The sequence below is a fragment of the Lichenostomus cassidix genome, chromosome 20 (assembly GCF_008360975.1).
Source record: "Lichenostomus cassidix isolate B80296 chromosome 20, HeHo_3.0, whole genome shotgun sequence".
NCBI classification, from domain to species: domain Eukaryota; kingdom Metazoa; phylum Chordata; class Aves; order Passeriformes; family Meliphagidae; genus Lichenostomus; species Lichenostomus cassidix.
In genome coordinates, this window is record NC_139500.1 from 13,496,849 (window position 1) to 13,524,276 (window position 27,428).

Here is a 27,428-nt window from a genome sequence, read left to right on the forward strand (position 1 = left end):
CAATCCCACTGTGCTGCGGAGAGGACCATGATCTCCAGCTCTCATCCCAGAGACACACACACGAGCAGCCTACAATGGAAGGCTGTGGGAGAGGAGACACCAGGCTTCTCTGGGACAATGTCACAGCATCTCTTGCTGATGGTCCCACTGGGTGCTGGTGCCCCCTTGCCCTGTGGCAAGCGGCGACGTGTGAGCCCCCTTACTATGGGCTGGCTGCGGCAACGACATAATGTCCATGCACATCCCTTGGAAAACTCTTCCAGCCTTCTGGAGGCAGAACCGAGGAATCTCGGATCCAGCTCCCTGGAGGCTTGGCCCGGGAGCCCGATCCAGATCCCCATCCCGGGTGGCTGTCCCGAGCTGCCGTGCGGGCACGGCGAGAGACCGGCCCCCAGCTCCCGGCCCTCAGAGCTCAGCCGCCGCGGGGAGGAGCCGCCCCTGCCTGGCCCGGCCTCTTCCGGCGGCTCCGCCCGGCCCGGCGCGGGGCGGCGGTGTTTGACCCAGAGCTGTGGGCCCGGCCTGGCTCGGCTGTGGGACTCGGCTCGGCTCGGCTCGGCTCGGGGTGTCCCGGCTCGGCGTGACCCGTCTCGGTGTCTCCCGGCGATGGCGGTGCCCGCAGCGGCGGAGGCGGGGCCGGGCCGACAGCGGGCCCTGGCCGCCGACTCGCCCGTGGACTACATGAGCATCACCAGCTTCCCGCGACTGCCCGAGGAGGAGCCGAGCGGCGCGGCCGAGAGCGGCCTCCGCGCCCGCAAGGAGGAGGACGCGTTCCTGGGCGAGCAGGACACGGGTGAGGGGCGGCGGCAGAGCCCGCCCGCGGCCCCCGGCACACCCCGGCCCCCGGCCCCGCGCCCGGAGCGGGGCTCCCCGGGCTCCCGCTGTCCCTGTGCCCCGGCCCCGCGTTCACCGTGAGGGACGGAAGGCAGCCAGAGATCCAGGGGTTCGGCACAGAGCATGTAGGGCAGCCTGGAATGTGCTCTCCCACAGCTTCCGTGGCCTTCAAGCCTGGATTACTTATACATGGCCTCCTTGGATGCTCCTCGAGCATCTCTCCATCTGGCATGCTCCTTAAGCACCCTTCCAGCCTGGGGTGCTCCTTGCACATCCCTCTATTTGGGATGCTCCATCCCTCCGGTGCTTAGCTGGAATAAAGACAGGTGATCATTTGATCCATGAGAAAATTCTCTGGCTATTTTTAACTGATTGCTTGCTCCTCCATAGTTGAGAGAAATGTTTCTTCCCCATGCCATGTTTCTTCAAGCGGCGCTGCCCTTCCACCCTGGGGCTGCTTCCCAGTCCGGGTGCCTGTCAGCCCCCAGGCCCGAGTTTGCACAGCCCCAGGCTCCCCTTGCCCTCTGCCCTGTCCCACCGTGCCCACGGGTGAAGCTCCCATTGCCCATTCCTACCCTGTGCTCTCCTGGCCATCGGGGTGAAGCTGCTGCCTGCAGGGGTGTGGGAACAGCTCTCTTGGAAGCACAAGGCCTCTCATTGTACCCCCAGAATCTGGTGCAGTTTTGGCTGTGTCAGTGCCTGCAGATGGGGTGGCTGGAGGAGCTGCTGCTCTCCCAACACTTGTTGCAGGAGCACCTGCAGAGCCCTCCAGCAGCTCCAGTCTCTGCTGTCCCCTCTGCAGCAGTTCCAGAGCTGCGGTGGCCCTGGTTTTCCAAAGCATTGGCTCCCCCATGGAACCACATCTCCTTCACAGCTCCTGTGGAAGTCAAGTGGGATTTGGTGGCTTCTCTTTCAAAGCATGGATGCCAGTAGTTGGGATGGGCAGCTGTGCATTGGTGGTGCAGGCTGCTCCTGGCTCCCAGTGCTCCCTTCTGACCCCTTCTAGCTGCTCCTATCCCCAAACAATGGTGCTGCTGTCCCTATGCAGCACCGGTGGTCACAGAGACTAAAAGTGGGATGTCCATGGCAGAGAATGGAGGTACTTTTTGTGGTGGGAGGGCTGTGGTCTGCCCTCTGCCACAGTTGCTTCCTGGGTGTTCATGTCCCCTCATGCTGGACTGGCCTGTCACCAGAGCTACAGGAGCAGAGCAGAGTGACAGTGTCCTGGAGAGATTGGGCAGAGGAGTCTAGCTCAGTCCTCACTGTTTCCCTACAGATGAGGCTGGAGCCTTGCTCAGGTGTGCCAGGGGCTTGTATGTGACGTCCCTCCCAAATGGCAGCCCCTGGCAGGCCATTTGGGGCCCCCACCGAGGCCACCAGCCAGTCCTCCCACTCCAGCTCACTTAGACCAGACAAGACAGTGAGGGGCCCAGTGTGTGCTCAGAGGCTCGGGCTGGGAAAACTGAGCCTTTCCCAGTCCCACTCCTAAAACACTATGACACATATGAGATTAAATTCACCCTGAGGGGATTCCCTGGTTGTGGGAGTTTACTCCTTATTGCAGCCTCACTGAAATAAAAACTCCCTCCCTCCCTGGCCTCTGGAGAGCTACAGCCAGGTCGTGTTAATGCCCTGGCAAGCACTGGGCTGGCAGTGCCCAGGGCGATACCCCTGCCAATGCAGATGGACAGGCAGGCAGGTGATGAGGGATGTGGGCTTTCCTGCTCACTTCCCTCTCCCTTTGCAAACCCAGGAAGCATCTCCTGTATGGAGAGACTGGCTTCTCAACTTGTCTTTTCCACTTTGTGCTCCTCTTTTTCCCACTATGGGTGCACAGGGCACTGGAGCCCCTGAAAAAAATTCTTCCTGGATGATGCCCTTGAGCTACTTGGTCCCCTTCAGAGCCCAGCAGGGATGGGCACATCCTCATGCTGCCCCAGCAGCTACGTGTTCCCTGCACCAACCGGGATGGGCAGGGCATCCTCAGCCGGTGTCATTCCCAGCACAAGGGCAGCAGCTGACACAAAGATTCGAGGCATCTTTCAGAGTAAAAAAGAGACTTTTTCATCCTGCTGAGGCCCAGGAAACCCTGCCCCACTGCTCTGCTGTCTTGGAGCCGGGTGTCCAGTGTGCGGCTACATTTCACAGTGGGCCTCATCTGCCAGAGGAAGCAAGGAATTAAAGCAGAGTCCTTCCTGCAGCGGAGCGAGTGGATGTTCCAAGGCCTCCGGTTTGCAGGTTTGCTCCTCCCTGCCCTCACTTGCTTCCCTAGAGGTATTTTCTGTGCCCAGGCCAAATGTTTCGCTTTACCTCTGTTTTGCTCAGGTGCTTTAACTCAGTCACAACTCCAGCTAAAGCTGCTGCATTTTTAAAAATATCTTAATTTCCTGTTCTTCAGTCCCACTGCATTGCAGAGACCTGTTTACTGTGTTAAGAACCCCTCCAAATGGAGCATAGGAGTGGGCCTATCACTGAAGACTGATGAATGGACTGAAATGGAGTAAAATTCAGGGGTTTTCTGTCTCTCTTAGTCTCCAGGGAAGTCAGTTTAGCTCATAACTAGAGCTGAAGGAAGGGATCAGTAAAATGACCCAAAGCAGTATCTGAGCCAGAAAGACTCCTGAGAGCTGGCATCAAGAGGGAACGTGATAGCCATGCTGGACGTGGCTTGGTGTAATGGTAGTGCTGTGTAAACATTGCAATAAGAGTTCCGAGTTGCTCAGTAACTCACACTTGTTTTCTCCCTGCTGCCCACAAAGACCCAGACTCCTTCCTGAAGTCTGCGCGTCTCCAGCGCCTGCCCTCGTCCTCTTCGGAGATGGGAAGCCAGGACATGTCCCCGCTCCAAGAGACCAGTAAGGACCCCTTCTCGGGAGACTGCAGCTGCCGGCAGGATGGGCTGACTGTCATCATCACTGCCTGCCTGACCTTTGCCACGGGCGTCACTGTGGCCCTCATCATGCAGATCTATTTTGGGGACCCTCAGGTAAGACAAAACAGCAGCTTTATGATTGGGCTTTGGCTCCAAAGATAGGAAAGCTCCCTAGCTTTCTTTCTGGTCAGCAGTTTGGCAAGGGGAGTACTGCAGAGCCATGGCTGGTGTCAGCGAGGCCCTGGGTGCTCATTCTCCCTCTGGTTCCTCCTCAAATTGGCTTGAAAGCTTTTTTCTGCACTTGGGGGTTGTGCTTGGAGAGCCAAGCTGGACTCTTGGAGCTTGTCCCATGGCCTGGGTGGAGGGGGGGCTGTGCCAGGCAGGCTTGACAGTGCTGCTGGGGGGGAACAGGCAGCCCCACTGCTGGGACTCCAGCTGTGATTTGAGCCAGATGGGAGCGCTTTCAGAAAATCCTTAGTTAAACAGTAGGCATCGTGTCCACTCGGAGAGAGTTTTATGGATTATGGGCATACATGCCCAGATTCACCTCTGGAATATTCATCCAGGACCAAGAAGGGAAATAGCTAAAAACAGAGGTGAACCTCCTCTTAATCTGTCCCACAGTCCAGTGCTAGATTGTAGAGCCAAGGCAGTGTGGCCATGCGGTTGGATTCACATACAGAACTTCTGCCAGGGTCCCAGTCAGCAGGAGTCACCACCACTTCTCCATATGCTGCTGTGGCCCTTCTGTCTTCACATGTCCCCAGGCCAGCATGGCTCATGCTCAGATGCTGCAATTTGTGCCATAGGGATGAAATCAACTCTTTAAAACATCCTGTGACTGCATGGGGACACCCTTGGCACAAGGATGAGATCAAGCTGTGGTCCTGGGGGCGTGCTGCATTCTTTGCAGTTGTATCCCCATTCCCAGTGACTGCCTGGCTGCAGCACAGGGACAGCTCTGGGGTTGTGAGGGATAGAGGGAGATGTGGCCTCCCCAGCTTGGCACGCAGACTGTGGAAAGCTGTCTGAGCAGGTGGCTGAGATTACCGGCAGCTGCCCTGGGGCAGGGATGTGCCAAGGGACTTCCAGCTCCCACCGGCATTTGATGGATCAGCTACGGCCTCTGCACTGGCCCAGGCTGTACATCCCACACTGATGGGTGCAGATCTGGGCAGCACCAGTACTGCTGTCCAGCAAACCCTCTCCTGTCTGGCAGCTGTTCCACCGTGGCGCTGTGGTGACGGATGCTGCACGCTGCACTGCGCTGGGCACTGACGTGCTGGCCAGGCACGGCTCCTCGGTGGACGCGGCCATTGCCTCAGCCCTCTGTGCCGGCATTGTCAACCCCCACACCTCGGGGCTGGGAGGGTAAGTGTGGGGCACTCACCCCCTGCTCTTGTCTCTACATGTCCTCAAGTGAGTGGTTTCACAGAATCCCAGACCGGTTTGGGTTGGAGTGACCACAAAGCCCATCTTATTCCACTCCCTGCCATGGGCAGGAACACTTTCCATTAGACCAGATTGCTCCAAGCCTTGTCCAACCTGGCCTTGGACACTTCCAGGGATCGGGCAGCCTGTGCCAGTGCCTGGTGTCCCCACCACCTCCCCCTCAAATGGAGGATTTCTGCCAAACGTCATATGTAGACCTGCCCTCAGACAGGTCTACATATTTAAACAGGTTTAGACAGGTTTAAAGCCATTCCCCCTTGTCCTGTTACTATGTGCCCTTGTAAAAAGTCCCTCTCCAGCTGAGAAATGTGTTCTTGGCAGTGCTAGGCCCAGGATGTGGTTACAGCACTCTGACATCAGGCAGTGGATATGTCCACATCTGTGCAGGGACAGGGACCCTTCCTGTGCACTGTGTTGTCAGCAAAAGACAAAGACCCCCCAGGCAGGGAAATTTGTGGCTGCCAGAGAGACATCCAAACCCCAGGCTTGAGAGGGCTGGTGAGCCCCACTGTGAGTGTGCCAGGAGCTGGAAGCACTCCAGGCTCAATTCCAGTGCTTTCAGAGCTCGAGTCCTGCCTTCCACGAGCTCTTCTTCTGAGGCTGGTGTGTGAGCCCAGCTCTGGGCATCTGCCAGAGAGGCATGGCAGTGAGGGGTGGCCTTCTCCCCAGCCCTCATCTCCGGGGTGGCATCCACGTGAGCCTGGTGCTCCTGGCTCTCTCTGCAGGAGGGCTCAGGAGCATTGCATAAACTGCAGCCACCTGATCAGTGCTCCAGCTGCACCACCCATTGCTGCTGTAAGAAAAAACCCTCTTTTGTTGCAAAACTGCTCAGATTAGAAAGAAAATCCCAGATGGTCCCAACCTGGTGGTGGAACAGAGCCAGCGGCTCCCTGTCCAGGCAGGCAGGGACTGCTCCAGCCTCACCAGGCTCAGCACAGGGCTGTCTATGTCCTGCATCGGCCCTGCCTTGGCTGTCCTGGTGTGTGCCCTAGGGAAGGACAGCATCATTCCCTGCACCTCTGGCCACCCCCAGGCTCTTCTGGGGCTAGTGACCTGCCACAGTGACCTTTGTCACACTGGAGCTGCCCTGGCCCCAGTGCCACCGGAGCTCTATGGCAGTGGCTGTTTGTCCCGGGTTAATGATAAGACTCTCTCTCCTCCGAGAGCGAAGGGCCCCGACACCCCCTCCCCCACTCACAACAGAACCTCTTAGATGGAAGTGAAGAAAAAACTATTTATTTGACAAAACCACGCAGAGTGCCCTGCAAGGCACAGGGGAAGGGGAAAACCAAGGTGAAAAGGAGTTATTCAACCTGATTAAAAAGTCCTTTTCTCAGATGCAGCCCCTCTCCTCCTCACCCCTCCCGGGGCCGGGTGGAGCTCCCTGGAGAGCTCTGCTGTCCTCTGGCCCTCCTGGGTCTCCGGGTGGCAAAGCAGATCGAAGAGAAGGGGTCCAAACGAGGAAAAAGAAAAAATGGGAAAAAAAACGGGAACAGAGCTCACTCCGACCCCCGTCCAGCACGCAGTCTCTGCTGGGCGACGAATCCTCCCCCGGAGCGAGGCTTGGGGAAAATGTTTTCAAAACAACCCGCGTTTCTCTCTTTGGCTGGGTGTAGTTAAAGAGACAGGACCACACATTTTTTCTTTCTTGGGCATATAAGCAAACGATAGGGGATCAAGGATTATCATAACATCAATCCAAGACACTGTTGCAGGAACAGCCAGTGCTGTGCCCTGATCCTGTCTCGCTGCAGGGGCGGAGTGATGCTGGTCCATGACATCCGCAAGAACAGAAGCTGGGTGATTGACTTCCGTGAGGTGGCTCCCCTGGGCATCCCACTGGACAGGGACTTGCAGCAGGACACCAAGGTGAGAACCAGTATCCCAGCCATTCCCTCCAGGGCTGCTGTCTCCAGGTCTCCTCCCTCCAACTTTCAGGCTGAGGGGCAGATGCCCACCAAAGCAACAGGAGGTCTCTCTCATCATGGGAGATCCTGAGCCCTGCAGACATGGGGAATTTAGGGAAAATCCTTCTTTATCAGTCCTAAAATTCCAGCAGAGCTTTAGGGAGTTAAGAGGCATGTCCTTGTGGCAGCCGGGTGCTGGGAGCTCCAGGAAGGAGCATAATCCCAGGTTCTGCTGAGTTAATTCTCCTGACCAAACTGGGTTGAGAACAAGATTGAATTTGCCTCTCTCCTTCCAAAACCTTTTATTCCGTAATAAAGTGTGTTGATACAGACCTCTTCCACTCTAACTATGCAGATAGTTCCAAAGTGAACATGACTTGCACCTCCTTGACTTGCAAATAGGGACTATGTCCCATGTCCTCATGGAAAGGAGACTACTCTTCCTTCTTGTCCTTCCTATTTTATAGCCAGGTCTGCTTGTGGGGGTGCCAGGCATGATCCAAGGAATGCACCAGGCACACCAGTTACACGGCAGGTAAGACATGAGGCTGGCACAAGCTGTGCCCTGGGGTCCCTGCAGGGAAGCTGGGAGCACACAAGCCCTTGCCATCAGACCACCTTCTCAGATACCAGTCAAAACCATTAGCTAAGGGATATTTGGAGGCTTCTGTTGAAAGATGTTTATTTTTTGGTATTTAATGTAGAAAAGAAAGAATTCAGCTTGGTCATGTTTTCTGCAAAGTGAAATTTTGGCTAAGAAGATGTACAATAAATGTTCTCTTAGAGGTGCAGCTCATTGCCTGGCATGTCTGTGCATTTTCATTCTCTCTTCAGCTGGATCCTAGGATGTGTGCCTGTCCTTAGTGCCCTGTTGGGATAAGGAGGGAAGACTCTGAATTACTTGCTCAGGACCAGAATCTGGCTTGACATTTTGCTCCTGAGATGCCCTTTCCCTGGTCCATGCATTGCAATTCCTCTCTGGGGCACATCTTGGAGCAGTGAGATGATCCTGATAAGGAGGAACACAAGCACTGAAAGCTCAGTGCTCCTTTTGGCCACTGCCAGTCCCAGAATCTGGTATTCCAGGAGCCCCTGACTGCAGAGCCTAGCCTTGTGCTTGATCCCCACCACCCTGCCCCACTGCACCCCTCCAAGGCCCATTTCTCCTTGTCCTCTCTCCTTCGGCAGACTCCCGTGGTCTGAGCTGCTGGGCCTCACGGCTACCATCGCCCAGAATGGCTTTAATGTCACACACGACCTGGGTGAGTACCTGATGGGCAGCTGCCCAGCACAGAGCAGCCCATTGTGGTGGCTGGGGACATACGTGGTTAGTCATGGGAAATCTGGGCTTTGTGGACCTGGAGATGGATGGTGTTGGGAGCTGAGCATTGGTGTGAGCCACAATATGCCAGGGGACCAAGTGGTGGCAGCCAAACTGGAGCCCTTTGCCATGGCTGGGCAGAGCCAGGGCAGAGCAGCCACACTGGGCAGTGCCCAGGGCTGGTGCCAGTGCCCAGTGCTCAGGGAAGGGTGCTGGGGTTTCTTTGGATTTCTTTCCCAGTTCCAAAGGATCCATGATCCAGCTTCCCCCTCGTTTTGCAGTAGGGCCAGAGGGAGCAGCAGGCCTCCGACATCCCCATCAGGCGCAAGGTGACTCCAGGTCTTTTGCGCCTTCCTGACCCGTTTTTTCTGGATGTCCTTCCCCTTCTCACCTTCAGCCAAAGCCCTAAGTGAACTGAAGGACCTGAACTGCTCTGACCGATTCCGGGAGATCTTCCTACCAGATGGGCAACCCCTGCTGCCTGGAATGTTTGTCCGGCGCCTGGACCTTGCGGCCGTGCTGCAGCTGCTGGGGACAGAAGGGGCGTCAGCATTCTACAGTGGAAACTTGACCCAGGAAATGATCTCCGAGGTGAGCCAAGACTGTCCCTGTCACCTGCTGGGCTGGGGCTGCCACCAGATCAAGGTGACAAACTGGAGATAAGCCTAGTGCCAGCACAATGATGGGGGCAGATGCCTTCTTTTCCTTCCTGTCCCTGCAGCAGTGTAAGTGACACACAGGCCATTCCCACAGCCTACAGAAGTGAAACCTCCATTTCCTCTATAACCAGGAGAGTCTGGAAGGAAAAAAAAATCAGTTTGAAGCCCCCTCTGGGCTCTGTTATTTTGGGTGACAAAACCTTTTCCCCCAGAACGAAAGGCTGTTGAGAAACAAGTTGTTAATGGGACTGTAGGGTACAGACTCCAGGAAGATGGTTTAAAAATAAACCTGAGCCTTGTGAACAGAGGATTAGACAAGCTTGGTCCCACTTGGGGTTGCCCTAGTTTAACTCCTGTTAGAGGTGCTCTGGAAAAATGCCAAAAACAAAGTAATTCTGGTAAAAAAAAAAAACAAAAAAAACCAACAAACCATAGCAACTCCTACACTTGTGTGGCTGCAGTCAGGGTTGCTGGGGCACCATTTTTTTCAGCCACCATGGTTCAAGTGATGCTTCTTCAATATCTCATCAGAATCTGAAATGTGTTCATTCCACTCAAGCATCAGACATTTGTGGGCTCTGTGTTTGGAAATCTACAGTTCACCTGGACCATAGCAGAGGTGAAGGATGAGGAGCAGGAAAAGTCCCAAGTTCATGAGCATCTCCACAGCTAAACCCTGCAGTCCCAAGCTTGTGAGCATCTCCACAAGCTAAACCCTGCATTGTCACCCTCTTCCCCTGACCTGGGGGCTACCACTGGGAAGCACAAATTCCCTACAGAGGAAGGAAGGCCCAGGGTTGCCACATGAAAGACCCTGACAAGCACTGGGATCCAGTGCATAATTCCAGCTTTGGTTGCAGAGCAAAGTGCTCTGCACTTTAATGTCACATTTTAATGTTTAGTGTTTATTGTTCCAGTGCAGGGAGGGCATCCATGTGGTGAAATCAAGAACAACTCCAAAACACCCACTCTGCTTCCAGACATAGTGCAAAAAAGTGGTCTCTGGGGAATTTGAGATGTTGTCTGCGGCATGTGGCCGACTGGGGCTTCTCCACTTTCTCTGCTCCTCCTGCCCCATTCCCCACTGACCAGGCTCTGGGGAGCCAGGTCGTGTCTCAGCACAGCCCTTGGGTTCAACCAGCCTTTTCTCTGGGAAGGAAACAGGGATCCCAAGGGAGAGACATCTTTAGCAGCTTTGGGGTTGTTTGACATTCTGGCCCCACAGAATGCCCAGCATTAGTTGTCCTGCTCCAGTGATTCATCCCGTTCTGCCAGAGGAGTTTTCCTGACAAGAAAGCTGGCTGGGTAAGAGAGCAGAGCATGCAGACACCCCAGTCATCCCACCTTATCCCTGAGAGCATTGTCCAAACACTCGTAGAGCTCTGGCAGCCTTGGGGCCATGCCCATTCCAACAGGAAGGCTGCAGGGCAGGGCCAGTTCCCATCTTCCCGAACCGACAGAATGTCCTGGGAGCACCTCTGGGGTGGGTGAGCTTTTGGAGGTGTGTCTTGGTTTGAAAGACAGGTGTCTGTTAAGGAAGGTGGGAACCTCCCTTAGAATAGAAAGTATGACCCCCCCCCCCTTCCCTCCGAATAATTATAACTTTGGAATCAAGGGTTTCCAGGCAAAGATTTGGGAAAAGGAATAACAGTTCTTTACTAGTATCTGTAACGAAGCAAACAAGCAACAGCAACAGCAGCAACAACAAACAAAACCAGAAACTCGGTGGGCAGCTTGCTCTGGGCTGCCCGGCACCCTTTCCCTTTGGTGCAGTTACGGTCACAGCCAGCAGGGGCGCTGTTGGGGTCCCGGCCAGGCAGGGCGGGTGCGATGATTCCCGCGCAGCCGCAGGGGGCGCTGTGGCGCGAGGTCGGGCGAACTCCCCTCAGGCAGTAATGGCGGGCGGGCTGGGCAGCAGGACGGCGTGCAGCAGAGAGCTCCGAGCAGCACGCTGGAACAGCAGAGCTGGCTCACTCCGAGCTAGCCAACAAAGGTGGCAGGAGCTCCGCAGCTGTGGCAGGGGTCGCGGTGTGTCCTGGGGATGCACAGGTGTGGCCACAGTGTAGCAGGAAAGCCGCAGGGCTAGGGAGCGGCAGCCGGACTCCTCCATAGAGGAGAGAGCCCCTGGGTTTCCCCTGAGGCACCCGAGTGGATGGTAAAGGTCCTTCCCAGTCAAAATTTGTTGTTAATAAGGTCCCAGTTCAAACGGCTGCTCTTAGAAACAAAAGCTCACCCAGCAAGGAAGAAATGCAGATGCTGGGCTCTGGCGGTCACAGAGAACCCTCTCCCAGCTGCGGAAGCTCGGCTGTCTCCTCTGGTGACCCTGAAAACCAGAGTGTTACCAGCGGCCAGATGTTTCCCTCCCCTCCGCCATACCTCCGCTACATCTTTTGTCTCTTAAGTATGTGGTCGTTAGTGTCTTAACAACAGAATGGAGAAAATTCCCCAACCTCCCACAAGGTGAGTGCAGAGCCTTCCCTCAATGCTGAACATCGAGCCAGGTCACCAGGGCTGTGAAAGCATAGATTTCCAGGGTACCCTAAGGAACCCGGCACTTGGCTCAGGAATCGCAATGCAGTATGTTCGACGGTGAGGAGTGTGTTCCCCTGGGCCAGCATGAGGAGCACGGAGAGCCTTGGCCCAGCCTGCTCAGTGTGCACTGCTTTGCTCCCATGCAGGTCCACAACTACGGAGGAGTCTTGGTGGAGGAAGATTTCAGCAATTACAGTGTCACTGTGGAGGATCCCATGCACACAATCTATCGAGGTACACCCTGACCCACTGCCATGCAGCTCCAGGGGAAAGTTTGCTTCACCTGGGAAGGGGTGGGAACAGTACTGAACAAGAGCTGAAGTCAAAGCTGGGCTGAGGTGTCTGCAGAAAGTTGTTGCAGGGAGTTTCCTGCTATTCCATGCTGATACTGATGGGTCATGGGTGGTTCAGGAGGTTTTCAGCATTTTGAAATTATTTTTCCCTTGATAGTGTTAAAGTCCAAACATGGTCACATCTCCATGCCACCACTCAATAGAAGCTGGACCACAAACCAGCACCTATGGCTGAAGACAGTTCCAAAAGGGACAAAAGCTGACCTTATGCAAGAAGTTGCTAAAATGTCATTCTTTTCTAGCAGTCCCTGTATATAATCTCCTTATAGCTGTAATGTTGAAAACCCACTTTTTTGGTGGCCTTCCAGTATGTAAACAGGGTTTATTAAAACGAGGGAAAGTGACTTTTAACATGGGCAGATAGTGACAGGACAAGTGGGATGATTTTAGACTAAAAGAGAAGAGATTTAGATTAGATGTTAGGATGCAATTTTCCCTGTGAGGGTGCTGAGGCCCTGGCACAGGTTGCCCAGAGAAGCTGTGGCTGTCCCATCCTTGGAAGTGTACAAGGCCAGGTTGGAGGGGGCTTGGAGCAACCTGGAATAGTGGAAGGTGTCCCTGCCCATGGCAGGGTGGTGGGACTAGATGACCTCTAAGGTTGCTTCCACCCTAAGCCATTCTCTTTTTCTATGATTCTATCTCCTTTCTTCCACACTGTAGTCTAGAAACCAACAGCCAACCAATGAGAACTGAATTTCACAGGTAAAAAGCCCTGTTTGGGCTTCCTTCATCCTTCATGAAGAAACAGAAAGATACAACAGGGATGTTCTGGGAAACCCTTCTCAAATCATGTTGCTTTCTATTATTTCCCCTTGAATCTGGAAGGGTTTCCCTGTCCTCAAGTACACTGGCTCATGGACAAGTGTTCTCACTGGATGGTATCTGACAAAGGCAGCTTCATTCCTCTCCTCTTCCCTCCACAGGTCACCTTGTTTTCACTGCTCCCCCTCCACATGCAGGTCCTGCACTGATCACAGCACTGAACATCCTCGAGGGTTTTAACATCACAAGTCAAGGATCCAGAGGGAATATCTTGCACTGGATGGCAGAGGTAAGAGGAGGTTCAACATTTGGGTTAATTGCTTGTGCTGCCAGAGAATGGTTTATTTATTTTGTGGCTGTACAAAAATGTTTGTGGGTTATTCCCAGAGGAATATGAGCAAATAGACTGCTGAAGTGTAAAACTGAGCAGTGCTGCTGTCTCAGAGGTTGAGCAGGAGGATCTTTCATGCTTAGAAGAACTTTTTCAGAACAAACTGTGGCTTTTTCCCATTTCTGGTACATGATCATCTCTGCAGAATGACCCCATAGCACCTGAGTGTGGTCCCACATAATTCTACCACCTCTTAGCTCCAGTGGCCCTGGCCATTCCAGAGCATCCGAGGGTACTGCAAGGTGTGCTGCAAACAAAAGTCTCTACGTGGTGATGACAAGGAAAATTGACCCAATACTTCATATTTGAAAAGAAATATTTACATTTTTCCCACCTCATGATCTCTGTGGTCCAGAATTTTTCCAGTATTTAGACCTGTCCTACCAAAACATTGCAGCTTCCCAGGAGGTTGTGCAACTGTCTCCTGCTCTGTAAGTAGAGTTATGCTCTTAGATGCTCCACAGATCCACAGGCGTTTATGAGCTGGGAATTTACACAGATTTTCCTCTCCTTCTCCTCCTCTCTTCCTCTACTCTTCTTCTCCTTTCTTTCCTTTCTTTCTTTAGACATTAAAAATAGCCTTGAGTCTGGCAAGCAACCTAGGAGACCCATCTGGTGACGTGTCTATCACTCACACAGCAGAAGGGATGGTGAGGTATGTCTGAGAAGGACAGGCACTGTGACAACTGTAGGATGTGTGGGCTGGATATCATTCCTGTGTTTGCTGTGCCCTGAGCTTTTTCTCCCTCTATTTAATGAAGGAAAGGTCAGGCCCTGAGTGTCGTCCAAGGGCTCACTTTTCCACAAGGATCACAGCTGATACCACAGGGCTCTGGGGATGGGTCACAGGATGTCCTCACTGAGACATCCTGGAGACAGCTTGAGCTTGAGGGTTCCTCTCACTTTGTCACAACTCTACACATTCCCTTTGAGCAGGTCAGACAAACAGGCATCTCTGTGGGCATGGCCACACGTGCCATTTCTGCCTCTCCTAGCCCCACCTTGGGGCTTGGGGCCTTGCAGAGCACCCAGATGTGCAGGAGAGGCCAGGCCTGGGGTTTCAGCCTACCCTCTCACCTCAGAGCCAGGTTTAGCCATGGTTGGTTGCTGGGCTGGGCCTGACTTGTCCTCCTGCTGAGGACTGGCATTCAGCTGGGGTTGTCACCTTGGCCATTGGGGGTGGGTTTACTCCTGGTGAGGGCAAACAGGGGTAGACAGAGCCTTTGGAGATCATTGCCTTTCTGTGCAAACTGAGCCAGCTTGTTACACCTTCCTTCCTTGGGGTGAACCAAAGGAGCTCCCTGTCCTCGAGCAGCCCCTTGGGGACACCTGCCTGTGGCTGTATAGAGATACTAGGACATGTCCAACTCCCCAGCCTCATGGCTTGCTTTACTCTCTCCCTGCCTCCCTGCTGAAGTAAATCAGAAGCCAATGCCTTGCGCCAGCTGATCAATGACTCCCATTCATTCCCATTCGATCTCCGTGTGCCTCACTTCCCCCTGGAGAGTGGAACTGCTGCCAGCCAGGTCCTCGTTATGGGCCCTGACGACTTCATTGTCACCGTGATGAGGTAAAGGATTGGCCTCTTCCCTCCACAATGAACTCAGGAGTGGGAGCAGGGAGGAGGGAGTAGGTTCAGCAGGACAGGATGGGTCCAGACCTGGCTGCTCTGTCCCAGTCCATCCTGCAGCAGAGGAATGGGAGAGATGGGGTGGAGATCTATGGGCTGGGGCTGCTCTGCCCTGTGCAATCTTGGAGCCCTCTCACAGTGAAACGTGGCTGGAGTGGCCTGAATCTGCTCCTTGGGGGAGAGGTAATGGCCAAATCTAGGACTGATGTGGGCATGGAGGCAGATCCATCACAGCAAAGGTAGACCTTAAACACAGGCAGGGACAAAGCTGCTGTGGCTCACGTGGTTCCTGCTCCGAAGTGCATGGAAACTGTCGCTCCTCAATATCACCAGCCCTAAGGAATCACCAAAGAGTCTCTGTCAAGCCAAGGTGGGACAGAAATTTGGAGCCCTGAAAGCCTCAAGGTGTGGAATCTTTCCAAATCTCTGGTATGATTTTTATGAGATTTTTTGTGCTTCTTTTCAGTTCTTTGAATCGTCCCTTTGGCAGTGGAATAGTAACACCCTCTGGAATCCTCCTGAACAGCCAGATGTTGGACTTCTCCTGGCAAAATAAAACAATGAACCATTCCGTTCCCAGGCCGGTAATGAATGATATGACAAATGCTTTATTTACTATCTCCACAGCAGGGAAGATGTGTAATGCTTTATTAATTACTGAGGGACAACAGTCTGTAGAAAGCTGCTATTTTTCATTGTATGAGCCACTGAAAATGAGGAAACAGGGCTCCATGTCCATTATTTATCATTACAATGCAGAATTATCAAGCACACTGTTACCTACTCTCCTTGCACAGATGCACTTTAAATAACTGTTGTCTTGAATTATGAACACTCTTTGTGAATTCTTGCTCTGCAGGTTAAAAAGTAACAGGTAGCAGAAAAAACGTCTTCAGGTCTCAGAAAGAAACAAATACAGAGCTGTGCTCTTGGCTTCCAGTGCTGCCTTATGCATTGTAAAACCACCGCACTTGCTGGGGCGCTTCTTTGGAAGCAGATGACCAGCTCTGTGTTCCTTCTGTAAGAGAATTCTTTTTGACATTTTTTTGCTGTGTCATTTCTTCAACTGCAGCAAAACGTCCTTCAGCCTCGGAAGCGGCCACGGTCCTTCCTGCTGCCCACCATTGTGAGGCCGTCCGCGGGGATGTGTGGGACCTACCTGTGCCTGGGAGCCAACAACGGGGACAGAGCCCTGAGCAGCATCGTCCAGGTCAGTGCTGTGTCCTCCCAGAGCCGCTCAGCTCAAGCCTGAGTAGGGTCCCCTCCTTTCCCTTCCTAATTGTCCCAGGCTGGGTCAAAACGGGTGGCCACAGGTTAACAATCCACCTGTGATGTCACCAGTTCCACACTTTGGTTTTTTCAAATCTCTAAAAGTTGCCAGTTTACTTTTATTGCACCTTTCCTGGTGGTACCACTCATAGTTGTAGAGGAGAAGCATTTTGGCAAAATCTGTAGTGGTTTTTGTCATTCTAATACATGCTCAAAGTTTGTCTTGAACATCATGAAGGAAATAGGGAGCATTTTGTTACTCAGAGAGTTGCAGGGAAGTGGCAGCCTTTTAGCCTTTTTTTCGTATGAAAAGCTCCTTTTAGTGCATTCCAAACCAAATTCCTGCTGCTCAACACTGACTATAAATTGGGCAGTTCCTCTTAGTTTATGATTTGGAATGAGGTGAGGTGCTTGCCAATAGTTTGATTGCATGAACAGCAGTAATGGATAGCTAAAAAGAAAAGCACAAGAAGGGCTCCCAGTTTCCTTACCTCTTGGAAAGCATTATTCAGAGCAAATCCAAAGCCAAGAACTGCTTCCTAGTGCTTTGTTTGGAGAAGTCACATGCTGAACTTTTGACTGTAGCAAACACTTACTTAGAGCTTACATCATGTTCCAGACACTCAACTCTGCTAGTTTGGCAGGAACTATGTGCAAAAAGCCCGTGCAATCCTGAAAATGTCCTACTTTACAACCAACATAATACAGGCCATATTCCAAGGGCCTCTTAGTGTGTGCACACCCCTGCAGTAGTTCATGCAGTTTAGTAAGTGCTTCAAAATGTCCTTTGCCTGCTGCATGTGCAGATGTTGGAGCCACCAATTTGGGGGATGCTCAAGAAATTGGCTTCTCCTCATCACTTTTTCTTATTATTGAGGATAATTTATTCTCTTGCAGGTTTTGGTAAATGTTTTAACGTTTAACAAGAATCTGAGTGAAAGTTTGTCACTTGGTCGACTTCACCCACAGCTTCAGTCCAACACCTTGCAGGTTGACAGTGAGTATGGACACTGGGTGGGGTGCAGCCTACAAATCCAGCAAGTTTAGGAAAAGAGCAGGATTTTCTTAACACACTGCAATGGAAGTGCCACAGCTTACCGTGTTTTAGGGTCCCCATGGGTGCGGAGGATTTTGGGGAAGACAAAAGTCAGAATTCAACTTCTTCAAAGCCTGTAGCCCTTGCTGAGCCATGTCCTCTCCCTCTAGTCCTGGAATGCTCCCTGACCCCTCCAGCACCATCTATTTGAAGCTCTTTCAGGTGCTTCTCTCCAGCCTTCTCTCTGTCCCAGCTCACCTCCTGGTAGTGGCCTTGTCCTGTCCTTAAATCCTTCTGGAGATCAGATGCCATTGAGGATTTCCAAATCAACAAGATTGCAGCTTCAGCTTCACCCATACAGATGCTCAAAACTTCCTGCACTTTATTCCCACTGCCATAAATTATGTTCCTTCATTTTCCAGTCCATGTCTCGTAATTCCAGCAGCTGGGAAGAAGGCAAGGCTTATGGCAAAGCTTGTAGCTTGACAGTGCTGAAAACACAGCATCAATGCTGGCACTCTGGAGTCTGTACTGTCAGCTCTTGTCCTTGTTACTGCAAGTCTTGGTCTATTTGGTGTTTTTCACGCAGCCTAAATCTTACCAGAGCGAACCATAAGTGAAATTTGGCTCTCCTTCCACTACAAATAGTTTCTGGGCTTTCCCATTTCAGAGGAAAATCCAAAAGGGGTCTGTCCTGGAGTGTGCCCTGTAGACTGGGAAACTAAAATGGAATTAAATCTTAACACTTCACAAGGTCCTGGCTTGTGAGTTTTTCTTGTTGTATTTGTCATCAACAAGATACACGTTAAGACACAACATACAAAGCTTAAATACCAGTGGGGTTTCTGGGTCCCTGCTCCATTTGTCCAGCTGCACACCCAGCTCCAGGGCCTCTACTCATACAGAAATTGCAAACCATCAAATGAACTAAATAAAAGCAGAAGAGGAGCAACCTGAGGTAGATGTCTGGAAGATTAAGAAATATGTCTGGGGAAGCTGGGAGGCTTAGCACAAAGTTTATAATTTGGCAACTTGTTTTACTGTCCTTTTTTTGAGCTATCTTGCATCTTATTTTGACTAACAATTGTTAATATTCTTATTTGTAACTAAAAATGGGCACTGCCTCTAAGAAGGCACTGTTCTCTAAGACGAATAACTACAATTGGTGTCAACCACATCTTTTCACCTTCTTCCAAAGGGGAGAATCTTTCATATCTTTACATGGTCTTGTAGATCCTCTCATACCCCACAGCACAGAACAGTGGTCCCTGGCCCTTGGCTTGCCCAGCTGGAACCTTCTGAAGGGGCTGCAGGCAGGTTCCCCCACTGCAGACCCCAGCAGGGTTAGAGAGAGCTTTGCATCAAAGGCAGCACTGGCTTCAGTTACCAACTTCTCTTCTCAAATCCCTGCAGGTGAGTTTACTGAAGAAGATATTGAATCTCTTGTGGCCAGGGGCCATCAGGTGAATAAAGTCCCAGTGCTGTCCCTGGTTCACGGGGCCAGGAGAACCAACAGTTTCATCATTGGCCTGAAGGACCCCAGGAGTGTGGATGCTGCTGGAGCCACAATCTTGTAGCACCTCCCAGGGAATGTGTTCTGTGACCAAGGCTGACACACAACCCCAGTGATGTGAATGTTCTGAAGTGGCCTCTTCTCCAGCCTCACACACTGCTGGGAAGATGTTCTGCACTCCCTTACGCCGACAGCACCAGAGGAGTCAGCAGCACCAACTGAGCTCTCTGAGTTTTTCTTTTATTTTTCAACAATTTGGATTGCAAGCCGCCCAGTCCTTGTTATAGAAGTGGCAGGAGCACTCTTTTTTTTTGGCAGTCTTGCTAAAAGTTCACTCTTTCCAAAGCCCTGTTCTGGCCAGAATCTTAATTTTAGGGAGCAGGAACATGAGCAAGGGGAAAAAAAGGTGTTGCTGCTGTTGTTATTATTGATGATAATTATCTTCATCTCCCCGTCTTTCCCGAGTTCCTTCTTTGCCTCTAGTGTAAGCCAGTAATTCATACAGCTCAATGTAGTGTTTGTAGGTGCCTTCAGCTGGAATATTGGGGAGTCCTCTAATACTCCATCTGGGCCAGCTGATTTTTATGAGTGTGCAGCTTCCCAGGAAAGTTCCTGTACTCACAGTACTACATACTTTGAATTTTGGCAGTGAATATTTTGAATCCAGTTGCTGCACAGACTCACTGGCAGTCTGATTTTTTAACCAGAGCAGTGGTTTTCAACAGCTCTAACAACTTCTTCCTGCAACAACTTGTGCACCCCACAGTAGTTCTCTTACAGAGGTTCAGCCTCCTCAGTGGTGAATTTCAGCTTAATGGTAACAGGTTTGATCTTCTTAGACACTTCTTGGAGATATCTTAGCAGTACTCCCCAGACTTGTGAAAAACAACAGTCTATGGACTGAAGACCACATGAGCGGAGCACCCACATAGCTTTTGGGTGGGTTCAGAGCTTTCCTTCCACTGCCTTACCTCAGTCTGCTCCAAAAGCCTGGGTCATGCCTACAGAGAGGCTTGGGAATTTCTGCTGACTGAATTCATGGCTGTACCATAGTTCTATGTTTTGGTACTGGTGAATCTTTTGGACCAGCTGAAGAGAGTGAGAGAAAAGGTAGAAACCAAACCAAACACTGCTGAGATCATTTTCTGTCCACAGCATGTAGTGAAAATAAAAGAATGCCCCTGCATTTCATGTCTGAAATTGAGAAAGGAAGAAGCTGACAGCTGACCCCTGTTGATAGCTGCACCACTTCAGTCAGCAACATACAGACATTTCCTGCTCTTTTTTCTGGCAAGTTAGAGACACCTGGCACTAAATAATTCTGGAGTTTGATAATTTCCTGCAGTCTAAATGTGATGTTTTCCTTCATGGTGCAAATTCACCCATGGCCACTGTACATATTATATATGTATGTCTGCTTGTGGTTGTCATGCTCTTTGATTTGACGATCACACCACTCACCCTGACCTTCCTCCCTGTGACACGCTTTTTGTGCCACCCTCTGGCACCCAGTGCCATGGGGAGCATGTGGCTCATTTTGGAGTAGTCAGGGTCACAGGGCAGATAATCGGATTAATTTTTCTTGCCACCTGAAAGCTGTGGATCTCGTAACACCCCAGTGAAGCATGTTGCGCTGAGTGAGAGGTGTTTTCGTGCTCTGATGAAGTGTAGCCACCCATGAGAGGAGCCCAGCCGCCCCCACTGACAGGACCGTCAGTAGCATTTCCCGTTCCAAGTGCATCCATGCCCTCAGCTGTGATAGGGAAAGCACAACATTGTATTTGGGATGTGTTCTGTGCCACCAAGAAGAGACTTTCTTCACCACAGGAACATCAAATCTATTTATTTATTTTTTTGTCATCAACACTAGTGTTGGTCGCTGCCCGAAGATGGAGAGTCTTGGAACAGACCTCTCCAAGCTTCACAGGAAGGGAAGGAGGCAGTTTTGTGTGTTGAACCTCCCTGGAGGAGATCTGGGAGTTTCTGGTCTGTCCCAGTCCAGATCTGTCCCTCAGGCATGGAGGTTCACTATGAACAGATGCAAAGTATCAGTGGTCAAGTCACTGTTAATGCAGGACTTTGCATGAAATGTCACAAAACACTTTGAAAGATTAAATTCTCCTTATTAACTGAATTCGACAACTTCTGATGCTGGAAACTGTGTATATGTTTGGGAGTAAAAGACTTTGGTCTTGATTCAAAAGGGCACTCATGTCCCAAGGTACAATTTCACAGCAGTTATTCAGAATCTTAAAATAAAGCATGTTCCAAAGTGCTCTGCTTGATCATGGCCTGTGTTGCAAAACAGAGAAAATTGAAAATAATTGGAAGATGAGACTTAGGCCCCTAGATCCCAGCTAAGAGAAGTAAAGGTATTCTGAATTATTTCCCATTTTCTTTATTTAAAAGCAGCATCAGTATAGCACAGATGTATCCAACACAGAAACCTTTAATCTGCTAATTGGCCTAGTGTCTCTGGTATTTTGAGCCCATCTGTTGTGATCTGATGAATTTAATAGCTAATGAATTTAACATCTAATGAATTTAAGATCTGATTAATTTAACATGAGGTACCAAGAAATACCTGATGTTTCCCTTGGTACACGTGAGACAGATTGTGCAATAAAGGGCTGTATTGCAGAGATGTGTGTGTGCAGAGTACCTGTACTGATTTCAGCCTGGCCCATGCAGGCATCTGACAGCTCTGAAGCAGAATTTGTCCTGAAATTTTGTCATGGAAGTGTGAGTGAGGAGCTCAGAATGTAAAATACGAAGGGGCTGAGAAAAACAATAATGATTTTTAAAGGAACAAAATAAACACAAATCTGGAAAAGATGCCTTTGCTAAATGTGACAAATTATGATCTGGAATGTGGCCAGCTTGTCTCTGCCCAGGTCTGCATTACTCCCCTTTGATGTGTACAGATTTCACATGGGGACAAGCTGGAGCCAGGCCACTGAGTTTATCCGTGTTTCTCCCAAGGGCTGGATGTCCCTCTCGAGCACAGGTAACAAGCTGCCTGGCGGCTTTGGGCACTGCTGCCCTCCTGGGCACATTGAGCACCCAGAGGGGGACAGGGCAGGAGCCAGCGCTGCTCTCCTGCAGCAAGGGGATGAGGAGGCTCTGGCCCCTGGCCCGTGCCATTCTGTTCCTGTCATTGTCCCTTGGGTGCCCACACATTGGAGAGGGGCTCGAGCCTGGCTTGCTCCCAGCACTCTAAGTGGGGCAGGGACTGCTGGGGTGGTCAGTCACTGCTGGTGTGGCTTGGCACAGGACAAGGGTCCCCTGGGCACGTGCGTGTGACCTGCTGAAGAGCACCTGGGTGCAGCACACCAGGTGCTCCCGCGCTCCGGCAGCTCCCGCAGCGTATCCTGCTCCATCCCCGGGAAATGGAGACTGCCAGGGGCAGGGGAGGGCAGAGAGCAGCCGCTGCTGCCATAGATAGAGCAGCAGGTTCGGGTCCCCCGTCTTCAGGGGCGATGGCCAGAGTCTTGCAGCTCTGCCAGTGTCTCTGAGAGGTCCTTCAGCTGGGGCGGCAAGTCTGAAAGTGCCATTGAGTGTCGGCCGGCCCGGTCACCCTCCGGCCGCCTGCTGGAGACTCCGCCCAGACCATCTCAGAGCTTCCTTCCACTGCTGGCCAACGCGACAGGACTGAGCCCGGAGAGAAAGGGGAGTCGGGCCTCCGTAAACACCCTGAGAGAAAACCTGCATCTCTTTTATGAACATCAAAAACACTGAGGTGTTTGTAAGCTTTTGCAAAGAATCAGATGGAGCATGAAGAGCTCCTGTAGCATCCAGGTACTTTCAGCAGTTTTGGAAAGTTCTTCCATGCCTCAGTGATGGAAATTGGCACCTAGCCAGGGAAAGGAAAGCTCTGTCAGGCAGAGCTGGTTTTGGAGAGGCAGGACACCATTAAAAATGAAGGAGGCACATGGAGTAGGAGCACCAGAGCGCTCACTCTGCCCTCAAAGGTTTCTCCAGCAGCCAGAGCATTTTTAGGCACAGATTGTCCTGGCAGAGCTGACTCTGGTGCCTGGGTTGAGTACCCCATGTTACAAAAACCCCTCGGCAGCCATGGACCTTCACCCACCAGGACTGCTTCTGGCAAAGCCAGGGCTTCCCACCCAGCAGGTCCCACATTTCCAAATCCTTGGAGTCGAGGAGAAGAGATTAACTCCTCTGTACACGTGCCTTGTCTACCACATCTGTGGCCAATTACCCACCTCACTCTTTCTCACCACACTCACAGTTTAACAAAACACCAGATCAAAAGTGATAGTGCCTGCAGTGCAACAGATTTCCCTTCCTTCTCCCCAAGTGAGCATTGTACCAGCATTAGAGGGGATATTATTTTGTTCAAGTCATTGTGTAATATTTAAGTTAGGAAAAATCCAAAGCTTGTCATGATCCACCTCCTTTTTCTGCGTAATACCTGTCCTTTGAAAATATTGCCATATGAAAATGTGTGTAAATAAACCCACCATTTTGATTGTCATGATATCAAATGCATTTGTGTTCTGTTGTGGACAATGAAGCAGCTCAAACATCTGTCTCTGCTGCAGGTAGGCCTCTTTCCCTGCAGGTGCTGTGGTATCAGTATGTGTCATTGTTTTGCAGCAAAGCTTCAGCATCCCAAACAAACTGAGGGTCTGCTCTTCAAGGAGATCCACAAACAGAATGACAAAAAAATCTCAGAATGGTTTGGGCTGGAGGGGACCTTAGAGATCATCCTGTTCCAGCCCTTGCCCTGAGCAGGGACACCTTCCACTATCCCGCGTTGCTTCAAGCCCCATCCAACCTGGCCTTGGACACTTCCAGGGATGGGGCAGCCACAGCTTCTCCTGTGTTGGTTATGGTGTACAAAGGCTGGGCAACACCTAGGAACATCCAGGCTGGGCAATAAGCTCAGCTCTGGAGATCAGCCTGCAGAACACCTTGCTGCAGGGACATGGTGTGGGAGGGCTGGAGCTGTCCCATGTTTCTTTCCTCTTGCCCCTCCACATCACGTTATTCCCGTTTCCCCACTGCCTTTCCTTTGCTTCCTCACACTTGTGACAAGGCTATTTCAAGAGAATTTGTTAATTTTAATTATGTGGAGATTGAGCCAGTTCTGGTCTTTCCCAACAGTGAGCAGAAGCATCAGAAGCCATGGGAAGCAGCATGCTCCAAAGTGTGGAGAGGATGTCCAGGCATCGCGTTGCTAAGGAAGTGAGGGCTTATTTGCACACTCCACGTGTGTAGGCACAGGGAAGTTGCCCGTGTGGGATCTCTCAAGCTCAGAGCAGAAAATCACAGCACTTGGATGGCTTGAGCAGACCTTGGTGAGACACCTCAGTATTGTGCTTCCAGAAAAGTAAGGTTTTGGAAAACGGCATTTGTTTGCTGCGATATTTGAGATGTGCACAGTATTAATGTGCATAATACTGACAAAACCAAGCAAACCAAGAATCCTGAGGGACAGTCAGGCATGACAAGCACAGCAACAGCAGTGGGAAACACAGGGGTTTTTTGGAAGCAGCACTCTGATCTCTCTGTGCTGGGGGTATGCCTTTTGGGGAAGATGAGGCTGGGAGAGAAAGTTCAGTGCAGCTGGTTTGAGTCTCATGAAAACAGGAAGACATGAAGTCAAATGGGGAAGGAAGGTTAATTTTCAGTACCAAAGAATTTTTCTCTCAGCTTCCTTGTTCTTTCAGACAGCCTCAAAATCCATGGAAACTCCCTGACAGGTGATCAGATTAATCAAACATTCCTCGTTACCAGCCCTGTGACCAATACCCGCCTCCTCTTCTGACACCCCTGAGGGTCTCAGGGGTGGGGGGGGGCTTTGCCCTTGTCTCAGCACACTTGAGAGGTGCTGGAATTGCTGCCTCAGAGACTGGGGAAGACACAGAAAGGCACAAGCAGAACAATCCTTGGGCAAAGAATTCCTCACCCTCTGCCAGTAGGGAGCTTGAGAGCAGCACACGCAAAGGAAAGCAGCAATCTGCCTGCAGCTCTGCACACACCAACCAGATTTAATGCTTGAAATAAGTCCTATACTAACCATTACATTAATTATTTCGTTTTGGTGGGTTTTGTGGAATGCAATTATATGTGAATTTATAAAAAGGGTTTTTCTCTATGTTGCAAGCTACAGTGCCCGATGAGATGTAGGTTTGTTGTATTTAAAAGGTTTTGCAAAATAAAGGAAAAACAAACGTTTTCCCTTTTTCACATCATTTGTCCAGCAGTATTCCGCATGAAGCCAAGGGGGGCTGTGAGGGCTGGCTCCAGCTGCACACCCCTTCCTGAAACCAGTCCTCAAGCCACAGAACCTGCTCAAGTTACTGAATCATGCATGCTTTTCTCGAACCACAGTCTTTATTTTCCCCGTAAAGGACTTTTGATTGTTTTCCTGCCCTGAAATAGGAATTGCCACGTGTTTCACTTCTTCCCCAGTGCCAGGCAAGAGCTTTATCCTCACTGCAATGATGGGCAAGAAACCAGACATTTGAGATTTTTTGTACTAATCAACCATTTCTCATACTAATAAAGGATGTAGGAAGAGACAAACCAACGGGCTGTGTCCTGCAAGGGTTCCTTCAGGTATGTAACCCCTGTATGCTGATGGGACATTTTAGGAATCAAACATTGCCCACAAGGGATTTTGGGCCAATAGGACTGTTCATTAGTCACATTAATGGACTTCTAACTAAAATTCACCATTGTGACCTTTGCTGAGTCCATACCAGGTCATTCCCTGGCTTCTTCCCCATCCCTCCAGTGGTAAAATGAAAGAAGAATTCAGTGATATTCAAAGAGTCTGATGAAACATTATGAATTAAAATTCATCCGATTTAAAATCCTCATTTCCCGAAAATTTCCTATAAAGGCCGCAATTATTAATTTTTCTTCAGCTTCATCCGGCAGATACTTCGTCCCCATTCCCAGAAGCAGCCGCCACCGCGGCCCCCCTCGCGGGGCGGCACAGCTCTCCCGGGCCGAGGGAGACCGGCGGGGGTCCCTCTCGCGGGGGGCGCGGCGGGGCCGAGGTGTCCCCGCGGTGTCGAGGAGAGCTCCCGGGCCAGGCCCGGGGGTCGCGCTGCCCCCCCCCCCTCCGCGCGCTCGGGCGCAGGCGCGTGCGGGTCACGTGCGCGGCGCAGGCGGCGGCGGAGCGGCGCTGGAGTCCCGGGCCGCGCGCGACCCCCGCCCCGCGCGCCCCCGCGGCCCCGCGCGCGCCCCCGGCGGCGGCGGCGGGTCCAGGTGAGGGGAGGGCGGGGCGGGGCGGGGGTCGGGACGCGGCGGCGACGGCGACGGCGACGGCGGCGGCGGGGCGGGAGCGGCGGGGCCGGGGCCAGCCCGGGCGGGGCGCAGGCCGAGCCCGCGGCGCGGGGGAAGGGGTGGCGGGGCCTGGCGGGGCGCGGACGGGTGCCGGATCCGAGCCGCCGGTGGCGGAGCGGCCGGGCCTGGGTCGTTCCGGCGTTGCCGGCGGTACCGGGGCGCTCGGCAGGAGCGTGTCAGCGTGCGGCGGGGCCGCGGCACCGGCACAGCCCGTCCGCCCGCGGCCTGCGGCCCCGCAGCGCCCGGCGCGGAGCCGACCCAGCCCGGCCCGCACTCGGCCCTCGGCCGCGCTCCGAGGCGGCGGCTCGGCCCGGCCCCGCCGGCCCGACAGCGAGCGCGTCCGGGCCGGCAGCGCTGTCAGCGCCGGGAGCTGCCCCGCGGTGCGGCCGGTGTGTGTGAGCCCGGTCCCTCAGCCCTGACCTCATGCGGGCGGTGACGGCTTTGTGCCGTGTCAGCCGGGGCGCGTTGACGTTTCGCTTTTGTTCGAGTCTTCGGTGGCTCCTAAAACAGTCCGAAAAAGGCTTTCTGCTAGTCCCCTCCGTGTGATTTCTGCGTTCCTCTAAATTTCGGCTATTTTTAGAAGACCTCTGAAAGCTCAGGGCTCTGGGCTCCTGCTTCTTTGGGGAATGGAAGGACAGAGCTTTTCTGTGCATCTGTAACCTGGCAGCTTGGAGCTGCATGAGCTTTGTCTCCCTATAAGCCTTCAGCCTCTTGATGGGCACGTCTATGCTCGCTCCTTTCACTGGGAACTATAGTTAAAACCTTTCTCAGTGCCTCTTGTTGGTTTTATAATTATTGTGCATGGTTCTGTCTGGTTCTTTAGCTAAAGGCACCTTCCAGTATTTCCTATACGTGAAAACAACCGCACAGAACAAATCTGGCATTTTCCATAGAGGTTACCGGCTGTAATAACCACAGCTTTTGGATTAGCATCTCTTTTCGAGTTACAGCAAATCGTCCCAGCTTTTCTGTGCACCTTGTGGAGCAAGAAACAAAGATCTCAAGGCGTGTGTTCAGAATGGCCGTGTCTGGGGGCCTGGGGACCTTACGCAGTGCCTGCAGCTCAGCATGGAGGTGTTTGTTAAAGATTCTAAGTGTCCATTGAGCCGTGTGGCTTCCTCTGAAAGTTACCCGGCTCTAGGAGGAGATGTTTTACAGTAACACTGTGTCTGTACTCTCCTGTGAGAAGAAGGGAGATCAGAAGGTGCGGGCCTGCACACAGACTGGACCTTCAGCTGAGAAATTACATTCCTCAGTATTTTAAATCGAAGGAAGGGTCTTGTATTAGGATTTGGATTTTGGCTGGAAATCTCCCGGCAGTGCTCTCCAGCCATTCCCTCTGGAAGGCCTGTCCTGTAGGACTTGGGGGAAGGAGTTGTTTGCAGCAGGCTTCCAGGAAATGCAGTAATTTTACATTATTCTAGTAAAAAAGTAGGTGCTTCTCTAAAATAAGAAACAACTGTGTGTAGAGAAGCCAAAGAATTCCAGGTCCTTGTGCATCTTGAAGTGCTGGTTGTTTCCATTTTTCAGTGGCTTAAACATTTGAAAATACAGATTGTGGAGGTAAATTCTGCTGAACA

At 51.9% G+C, this 27,428-nt stretch overlaps 2 protein-coding genes across 12 annotated transcripts in view; both read left to right on the forward strand.

Moving 5' to 3' along the window:
* Positions 1–402: 402 nt before the first annotated feature.
* Positions 403–20,803, forward strand: GGT7 (gamma-glutamyltransferase 7). Of its 3 annotated transcripts, none has more exons than XM_085079689.1 (15): positions 403–790; positions 3,591–3,817; positions 4,923–5,074; positions 6,910–7,024; positions 7,530–7,597; positions 8,251–8,324; positions 8,781–8,974; positions 11,721–11,808; positions 12,887–12,978; positions 13,647–13,735; positions 14,498–14,650; positions 15,177–15,294; positions 15,783–15,920; positions 16,877–16,976; positions 18,429–20,803. In XM_085079689.1, exons 1-15 carry the CDS (start codon positions 604–606, stop codon positions 18,590–18,592), a joined length of 1,959 nt encoding a protein of 652 aa, XP_084935815.1. In that variant the 5' UTR covers positions 403–603; the 3' UTR covers positions 18,593–20,803. The 3 variants fall into 3 exon arrangements, with proteins under 3 accessions (XP_084935815.1, XP_084935814.1, XP_084935816.1); XM_085079688.1 differs by having other exon boundaries at positions 405–790; positions 12,851–12,978; XM_085079690.1 differs by having other exon boundaries at positions 652–3,069; positions 12,851–12,978.
* A 4,849-nt stretch (positions 20,804–25,652) lies between these two features.
* NCOA6 (nuclear receptor coactivator 6) overlaps positions 25,653–27,428 on the forward strand; it is a 44,244-nt gene continuing 42,468 nt past the window's right edge. For 8 of the 9 annotated variants that reach the window (XR_014856044.1, XM_085079465.1, XM_085079464.1 and 5 more), the window contains exon 1: positions 25,654–25,770. The gene's annotated coding sequence lies outside the window, so the exon portion shown is untranslated. Of the gene's footprint in view, positions 25,771–27,428 lie in introns of all 9 variants that reach the window. The other variant, XM_085079468.1, reaches the window with a different exon arrangement.